The sequence below is a fragment of the Siphateles boraxobius genome, unplaced genomic scaffold, assembly GCF_051911475.1.
Source record: "Siphateles boraxobius isolate OS27281-9 unplaced genomic scaffold, OSU_SipBor_1 141, whole genome shotgun sequence".
NCBI classification, from domain to species: domain Eukaryota; kingdom Metazoa; phylum Chordata; class Actinopteri; order Cypriniformes; family Leuciscidae; genus Siphateles; species Siphateles boraxobius.
This window is the reverse complement of record NW_027508746.1, coordinates 269588-278645: the sequence shown is the minus strand read 5'-3', so window position 1 is coordinate 278645 and position 9058 is coordinate 269588. Positions and strand designations below refer to the sequence as shown.

At 42.5% G+C, this 9058-nt stretch overlaps 1 protein-coding gene and 1 long non-coding RNA gene across 2 annotated transcripts; both read left to right on the top strand.

Moving 5' to 3' along the window:
• The first annotated feature begins 3735 nt into the window (after window positions 1-3735).
• LOC143738243 (zona pellucida sperm-binding protein 1-like) lies at window positions 3736-4362 on the top strand. Its single transcript, XM_077230269.1, has 3 exons — window positions 3736-3841; window positions 3932-4089; window positions 4166-4362. Exons 1-3 carry the CDS (start codon window positions 3777-3779, stop codon window positions 4360-4362), a joined length of 420 nt encoding a protein of 139 aa, XP_077086384.1. The 5' UTR covers window positions 3736-3776.
• A 104-nt stretch (window positions 4363-4466) lies between these two features.
• LOC143738240 (uncharacterized) lies at window positions 4467-4896 on the top strand. Its single transcript, XR_013203868.1, has 3 exons — window positions 4467-4575; window positions 4661-4733; window positions 4812-4896. It is a non-coding gene; the product is annotated as an uncharacterized LOC143738240 (long non-coding RNA).
• Window positions 4897-9058: the final 4162 nt, after the last annotated feature.

Sequence of the window (9058 nt, the reverse complement as noted above, 5' to 3'; positions counted from 1 at the left end):
AATATACAGGCCTGTTGCCATGAGAACTCTATGATGTGTTTAAAAAAAAAAAATCCAGAATAGCTAAAACACATAATATAATATTCAGCTACTGAAGGATAAAAAAAGGCTGAATTCAGAGTGGCAGAAATAGTACTAGCATACTATTCTGAATTCAGCTCAATGTGGTTTTAAGTATGTTCAAAGGGGTGATCAATTGCTGTCCATCGTGTCCGATGACGACTTCCTTCTAATTAGATTTCTCCAAAGAGTCCTGTTTTTTGCTTGGCGATCCCAGCTGCCTAGTGGGATCTGTTTAAGCTTGAGATTCCTTTTAACTGTGTCTTTGAAGCGCAGCTTTGGCCTGCCTATACCACGGTGCCCGTCCTTGAGCTGGGAGTAGATAATCTGTTTTGGCAGTCGACTATTGTCCATTCTGCTCAGATGCCCAGCCCATCTCAGATTGCGCTGGATTAGTGTTTCGTACATATTTGGTGTGTTGGTTTTGTCTAGTAACTCTTTATTTGATATATGGTGCCACCATTTAATGCCTAGAATTTGTCTCAGGTGTCTCATCATGTAGGCATTAAGGTTGTGTGCTTGGGTCATGTAAACTGTCCAAGATTCTGCTCCATATAGAAGAACTGGGAGCACAATTGCACGATATACTGCACATTTAGTCTTTATGGTGAGGTCTTTGTTGGACCAGACTCTTTCTTTTAGTCGGCCGAATGCCTGCGAAGCTTTAGACTTACGTAGGTATAATTCGGCATCTAGTTTGTTGTTGTAGGTGACTATTGCCCCGAGATATTTGAACTCTTTGACCGAGGTTAGCTTTTCGCCTCCGATCTGGATGTTGTTTTGGCTACTTTCGTCCGTGCCTGGGGGTGGCTGGAACATTATTTCTGTCTTCTTTATATTTACCATGAGTCCATAGGCCATTGCTGCTGTGGCGAAGCGGGTGATAATATCCTGTATATCCTGATGTGAGTGGGCGACAAAAGCAATGTCATCGGCGAACATAAGTTCCCGGACAAGGAGAGGTTTTGTTCTACTTAATGATTTGAACTGATTTATGTTGAAGAGATCAGCTCCTGGCCTTGTCTGTATCATCACACCTTTATCGCAATCTGCAAAAGCACTAGTTAGGACTGTGGCAAGGAAGAGGGAAAACAAGGTTGGCGCTAGGACACAACCTTGTTTCACTCCATTTAGCACAACAAAGTTTTCAGATAGTTCCCCCTTCATGCTCACTGAAGCCTTCATGCCATTATGGAGGGAGGCGATCAGGTCAGTGAACAGGTCAGGGCAACCAATTTTATGCAGGATCTTCCATAATGTTTCTCTGTGCACTGTATCGAAGGCTTTTGTAAAGTCTACAAATACCATGAAGAGAGGCCTATTCTGCTCAATGCACTTTTCCTGTATCTGTTTTAGGGAGAAAATCATGTCTACCGTTCCTCTACCTGGTCGAAAACCACATTGGGCCTCAGGGAGGATTGTTTCAGCGTGGGTTGCTAATCTGTTGAGGAGAATTCTGGCAAATACTTTTCCTGGGATAGAAAGAAGTGAGATGCCTCGATAGTTCCCACATACACGTCTGTCGCCTTTCTTAAAAAGGGTAATCAGTTGTGCGTCCCTCCAGTCCTGTGGGACGGATCGGGAATCCCATGCTGCAGTTATGATCTTGTGAAGTGCAACGAGTAGTTTGGTGCCACCTTGCTGGATTATCTCAGGATGGATTCCGTCAGCACCTGGGGCCTTACCACTACTTAGCAAATTCACAGCTTTATGGACTTTGTCAATGGTAGGGTGGGCATCCATCCATTGCTGAGTAGGTGCTTGAGGAATACTATCCGTCACATGTTGGTCGACATCTGTGCGGACATTTAATAGACTGCTAAAGTGTTCAGTCCATCTGTTCAGTAGGTCCTGTTTTTCACTTAGTAGGGTTGTATTATCACTAGCGAGAAGTTGATCGGGGTAGTTGACCCGCGGACCCCATACTGCTTTCATGCTCTGGTAAAATTCTTTTGTATAATTCATGTCTGCCAGTTGTTGTAGCTCCACTGCCTTTTTTGTCCACCAATAATTTTTCAGCTCTCTGCATCTTCTCTGCACTAGCTTAGAGTGCTTCCTGAGTTCTGCTATGGCCGATCTGGTGTTTCTATTCAGCACTTTGTTTCTTGCCTCATTTCTTGTTTTTATGAGTTTGCTGAGCTCCTCGTCATTCTCATCGAACCAGTCTTCGTTTCTCTGGCGTGCGATCCCAAGTGTCGTCTTTGCGGTCTCATAGACGACAGATTTGAATGAGTTCCAAGTTTCATCTATAGAGACTGTAACGGTTGGGTCCGTCAGTCTTTCATTTAGAGCTGCTTCAAGAACTTCCCTTACATCTTCACGCTTTAGTTTGAGGACGTCCAGCTTTTTTATTGGCTGTTTAAATTTGTGCAAAGGGGTGAAAAAGCAAGAAAAATGGACTTTTAAGAAACAATAGAATCACCTAGGTGCATAAACTCCCACTCGTGCAAGTCTGGAGAATCATGACTGTTAATGAAGAGGGAGGGGTTATCATTAATTAGCCAAAGTCTGTAGAGTACAAAAAGACCGAAGGGTAGCATCTCAGCAGTGTGACTAGCTGTTGAACAATGGCAGGAAGTTGGTGTGCTGTTCAGTCTCTGGCACTTTGTGTTTGGTTCTGTGCTTTCTGTCAAGCTGTTCCGAAGTGGGGTGATCTGCCCCAGAATCCTCAAGCTCTGATGTTCCAGCAAACTGACCAGCAGTTTCAGAAGCCAGTTCAACAGCAAGCTAGTCAACAGTTTCCTCAGCTGTTTCAAAAGCCAGTTCAACAGGAAGCTAGTCGACAGTTTCCTCAGCTGTTTCAAAAGCCAGTTCAACAGCAAGCTAGTCAACAGTTTCCTCAGCCGGTTCAACTGCAAGCTAGTCAACAGTTTCCTCAGCTGTTTCAAAAGCCAGTTCAACAACAAGCTAGTCAACAGTTTCCTCAGCTGTTTCAAAAGCCAGTTCAACAGCAAGCTAGTCAACAGTTTCCTCAGCTGTTTCAAAAGCCAGTTCAACAGCAAGCTAGTCAACAGTTCCCTCAGCTGGTTCAACTGCAAGCTAGTCAACAGTTTCCTCAGCTATTTCAAAAGCCAGTTCAACAGCAAGCTAGTCAACAGTTTCTTCAGTCAGTTCAACAAGCTAGTCAACAGTTTCTTCAGTCAGTTCAACAAGCTAGTCAACAGTTTCCTCCTCAGGTTCAACAAGCTAGTCCCCAGTTTCAGCCTAATCAGGCAGTGGCAAAGGCAGACCCCCTTGACAAATGTATTGTAGCTGATTATGAGCAGATCCAATGTGGACCACCTGGTATCAGTGGTGCTGAGTGTGCTGCTATCAACTGCTGCTTTAATGGACAGCAGTGTTACTATGGGAAGGCAGGTAAGAGTGTTGAGTCAATGTAAAGGTGTTCGTGTTAAACTGATCCTCAGCAATAACCTGCTCTTGTAACTCGTTCCAGTGACTGTCCAGTGTATAAGAGATGGTCAGTTTGTGGTAGTGGTGGCTAGAGATGTTACGCTGCCTCGAGCCTGGATTCAGTCCGTCTCCTGGGTGGAAATGATCCAGCTTGCAGTCCTGTGGGATCCACACCTTTCTTTGCTATATACCAGTTCCCTGTCACTGCGTGTGGCACAAGCATGATGGCGAGTAGCTATTTGTGGTTTTGTTCTGAATGGATTAGATGCCAATAGTGTTACTATTTGCAGGAGGACAGTGGACATGTGGTGTATGAAAACAGAATGACCTCCTCATATGAAGTGGGTATCGGACCACTTGGTTCCATCACAAGGGACAGTCATTTTGAGTAAGTGATGTATGCTTTATCATAAATGTGTATGCTTTATCATAAATGTGAATCATTGACAAATGCGCAAGCTCCCTGTTCCTTGTCCAGGCTTCTCTTCCAGTGTAGGTACTCTGGTACCTCTGTGGTAGCTCTAGTTGTGGAGGTCAACGCCGTTCCTCCACGTCCACCAGTAGCTGCTCCTGGACCCCTCAGGGTGGAGCTTAGACTGGCAAATGGTCAATGTGTCACCAAAGGCTGTGCAGAAGGTAAGTGTTTGTCCCAAGTATGCCTAAAGCCTTTCTAAAACTCCAGTTTCTAGTTAAACACTGCATTCTTCCTCAGGGGACGAGGCGTACACGTCCTACTACAGTGATGCTGATTATCCAGTTACAAAAGTCCTGCGTGAGCCTGTGTATGTTGAGGTGCACATTTTGGAGAGGACCGACCCCAACATTGTCCTGATGCTGGGACATTGCTGGGCCACATCAACCCCCAGTCCACTCAGTCTACCCCAATGGGATCTTCTGGTTGATGGGTGAGTAAGGTTAGTCTTTATCCATCTAGTGTGCTGTAAGGCATTTCTGACTGCCTCTTTGCCTTTCAGATGCCCTTACCAGGATGATCGTTACCTGACCACATTGGTTCCAGTGGCTGGATTATCTGGTCTTCAGTTCCCGACCCACTACAAGCGCTTTGTTGTTAAGATGTTCACATTTGTAGATCCAGCATCACTGGCTCCTCTGCAGGAAACCGTATGCTCTGCAGCCTTACCTCAACCCTTAATATTAGTGCTTTTTACAGTGAATTCTATGGCTTAAACCTTTCCCCCTATGTTAGATCTTCATCCACTGTAGTACAGCGGTGTGCCATCCCTCCTCTGGCTCCTGTGAGCAAAGTTGCACAAGGAAAAGTGAGTGCTTGCTGGAAGTTGACTTCAGGAACTGAGAATTTATTTAAATGCCCCTCATGCTTCTACCTCTTTTTACAGGAAGAGACACGCACATCAAGACCATCTCTAGTGGGCAAACTGTGGTGTCTAGTGGAGAAGTTATCCTGTTCAAGTGAATTTTAGTATTTTAGTTTAGTGAATAAACCTCATAAAACCCAACATGTTTCTTTTTGGTTTTCATTTCTGACTGGAGTTGGATGTTTCATGACTGTTCTCAGTTTGACTTCTAGGGCTGCACTCCTAAACTTTTTCTTTTGTGCATTGGGATTCTTGTCTTGAACTAAACGAGCCAAGTGTCTGCCTAAGCCATTTAAATTTACTATCTGCCTAAGCCATTTAAATTTACTATTTGCCAAGTTCTAGTTGTTAACTTGGGGCCCCTGTTCATATTTCACATCAAGTTAAGGCTTTACATACAACTTTGTGGCTGGACTAGGATAACTGCATCTATTTATGCCCAAACCCCTCTAAGGTCACTTGTTGGCTTTTTTACAGTCACGCAAGTGTGGAATCATATCTTGGGATAAAGGATGAGTGCAGGTTGATACAGATTTTATTCCAGTTCTTTCAGGCTAGTCCCAGTAATGTTTATTGAAAGTAGACTGCTTTCAGCATTAATCCTTTAACTGTTGTATCCCAACGAGGTAGCGGTCCAAGGCCTAATTTACACCTGGTACTAAGAAGCATTTTTGTAAATCAGATCACAAGTAGTGAAGGGCAGATCAAGGCTTTGTGGAACACTGAAACAGTTGAATCAAATGTGCCATATTGTGCTGAGGCTTTGAAACAATCCAACACCAGTCTCCAAGTGACCCCTAGTGGTCAGAACAGTGTAAATGAAACAAAAACCCAGCCCAAAAATGCATAACACCTTTTACAATATATTGCAATTTTTTTTACTGAAAGTGAAATCTTCCAAATGCAATTATCAAGATTATCATGTGTAAATGTGTTTAATCAACTGTCAGGGTTTTAGTTTGTCCTGTGAATGGCTCAACTAAACTGGCCAATAAGACTACCTCATTGTAATTACACTAATGTCTACAATTGTATAAAACTGATCAGAGATCAGGTAAAACCCACAGACACTTGTTCATTGGTTCTCAGTGACTCATGATTCATGGGTTGACAGAGATCATCGCTCCCAGCGGTTGAACCATTGAAGTTTCGAAAGAGTTATGACGCAATGAAGCCTCATTTACTGAAATCACGTGACTGGCAGTTTGATACATGCTCCGAACCACTGATTCGGAGCAAAAGATTCGTAAAGGCTTCGAAGCTTCATGAAGCAGTGTTTTGAAATTGCCATCACTAATCACAAGTGGACTGTGGTGTAAAAAGGGTCAAATTTTTTGGTAACCCTTCATTTTACAGTACGTGCACGTTCAATGTACTCACAGTGTTCTTACCACAAAAGTAATGAGTAGTGTAAGGTAACTACATGGGCTAAGGTTTAGGGGTAGGTTCAGGGTTCGTACCTAGTTAGTGTCATTACTACAATAAGTACATAGTATGTTCTTGCGAAACAGGACTGTAAAACAAAGTGCTACCAATTTTTTTGAGCTATCTATTTTTGGCCACTTCCAGAGGTAGTCAAACAAATTTGACCAGATTGCTTTCATAGAGTAGATGCTATTGGGGTTGAATGTGTTCGAACAGCCGCATAACATAGTGTACTCTACCGCCTACTGACCTAGTACATACACATTTTAAGTGCGCTAGCAGGTGTGATTTAAACTTTCTCTGCTTAGCTGGATTTTCCGTAGTTGCTCGACCATTTCTGTAGGTGGCACTCGAGCATCCATGGCATCGGTTCGGTGCATGTTCGTTGGAAATATTTGATGATTGCATGCTTTAAATTATCAATTTGAGCAGCTCTTCAGGTTCTTATCCAGAATGTGAGATGAAATTCTTGCTGCTATAGCTGTTTTTACAGACGTTGATGAGGCCTGCACTTATTTCTTTGCGCTGTCCATTTAGTTGTCATCAGCGGAAAAAACCTCTCTCCACGATTGCGTATGTTGGTTGGTTATTTCCGCAGCTAGAACATGACAGCTGCACAAATAGATTTTTAAATGCCAGGCACCGTTTTTATTTTATTTCTTACTGTGATATTGTAATTTTAGGGATGAAAAAAAGACTAATAATAATACAGACATAACTGAAATGCAGGACACTATTTATGTCTTGCGGGACAAAACTCACAATTTCGGGACTGTCCCGCAGAATGCGGGAGAGGTGGTCATCCTATGTTGTCGTCTGCCCACGAAAATATCAAAGGAAAAACGTTTCTGTTTTTAGTACATCGTCATTATTTAATCAAGTCAAGTCAAGTCACCTTCATTTATATAGCTCTTTTAACAATATGGACTGTTTCAAAGCAGCTTTACAGTGATAATAGGAAATTAAAGTAACAGAGATTGTTTTGGCTTTACAGCAGCTCTAGAATAAAGTTATTGTCCAGCTAAAGTTAGTTTTTATTGATTCACTTCCGTCACAACGATCGTTAGTTATTAACTTAGGGGCCGCTAACACGACACCGTTCTAACAGAAAATTCTTTAATGCGATCCGTCCGCTCATTTGCATAAAACAGTGCCTGGTGGCTCTGAGAATTTTTTATCGCTTCCGCGTAGCAACGTGAATCGGAATTATCCCGACAACGTTTTATCAGTACAGAGGTAAAGGGAAGGAGACCTTCACAAGGGAGAGACTAGTGACACTTCAGGACTGCGTTGTCGTCGTGTCCAGGCGCAGGTCCATCATCAGATCCGGATACGGCCTGGTTCCGGCGGACTGCGGTAAACCTCGGGATAAACAGAGAGACAAATATTAGCGTAGACGCCATCCTTCTTATGATGTACAAAGTACATCAGGATTTATGGGAAGTGTTCCCGGTTCCAGCTGATCTAAACTATGCAGCCTAACATTGAATTATAGGAGTCTATAATGTGTTATGCGTATGCTAAGCCAAAGATATGTGTTTTTAGTCTAGATTTGAACTGACAGACTGTGTCTGCTTTCCGGACAATGTTAGGAAGATTGTTCCAAAGTTTTGGTGCTAAATAGGAAAAGGATCTACCACCAGCAGCCGATTTTGATATTCTAGGTATTATCAACTGGCCAGTATTTTGAGATCGCAATAGACGTGAAGGACTATAATGCGTTAAGAGCTCGCTCAAGTACTGGGGAGCTAAACCATTTAGTGCTTTGTAAGTAATCAGCAATATTTAAAAATGTATACGATGTTTAATAGGGAGCCAATGCAGGGTTGACTGAACCGGGCTATTATGGTCATATTTCCTGGTTCTGGTAAGAACTCTAGCGGCTGCGTTTTGGTCCAGCTGTAGTTTGTTTATTAAGCGTGCAGGGCAACCACCTATAAGTGCATTACAATAATCTAGCCTTGATGTCATGAACGCATGGTCTAATTGTTCTGCATTTGTCGTTGAGAGCATATGATGTAATTTAGATATATTTTTTAGATGGAAAAATGCGGTTTTACAGATACTATTCACGTGACTATTAAATGAAAGATTGCTATCAAAGAGCACACCCAGGTTCCTAACCGACAACGAGGACTTGCCAGAGCAGCCATCAAGTGTTGGACAGTATTCTAGGTTATTACGTGAGGGAGTTTTTCGTCCAATAATTAGAATCTCTGTTTTTTCAGAGTTAAGTAGTAGGAAATTACTAGTCATCCAATTTTTTATATCAGCTATACATTCCGTTAATTTGGTGAATTGGTAAGTTTCGTCTGGGCGTGAAGAAATATAGAGCTGAGTATCATCAGCATAACAGTGAAAACTAATGCCATGCTTCCTAATGATATCTCCTAAGGGTAGCATGTACAGAGTGAACAGCATCGGTCCTAGAACTGAGCCTTGTGGTACACCATACTGAACTTTTGATCGATAAGACATCTCTTCATTTACTGCTACAAACTGATAACGGTCAGATAAGTATGATGTAAACAATGCTAATGCAATTCCACTAATGCCAACATAGTTTCCGAGTCTATTTAAAAGAATGTTGTGGTCAATAGTATCAAATGCAGCACTAAGATCGAGTAACACCAATAGCGAGATACAACCACGATCGGATGATAAGAGCAAATCATTTGTGACTCTAATGAGAGCTGTCTCAGTACTATGGTACGGTCTAAATCCTGACTGGAAATTCTCACAGATACCATTTCTTTCTTAGAAGGAACATAGTTGTGAGGATACTGCCTTTTCTAGTATCTTCGACAGAAAAGGTCGATTTGAGATCGGCCTGTAATTGACTA

Excerpts from the sequence above, each read along its gene's own strand:
- LOC143738243 (XM_077230269.1), top strand. The coding sequence starts at position 3,777 with ATGACCTCCTCATATGAAGTGGGTATCGGACCACTTGGTTCCATCACA. Across the intron at positions 3,842-3,931 it reads ACAAGGGACAGTCATTTTGA|GCTTCTCTTCCAGTGTAGGT; the intron begins GTAAGTGATGTA and ends TTCCTTGTCCAG. Across the intron at positions 4,090-4,165 it reads CACCAAAGGCTGTGCAGAAG|GGGACGAGGCGTACACGTCC; the intron begins GTAAGTGTTTGT and ends ATTCTTCCTCAG.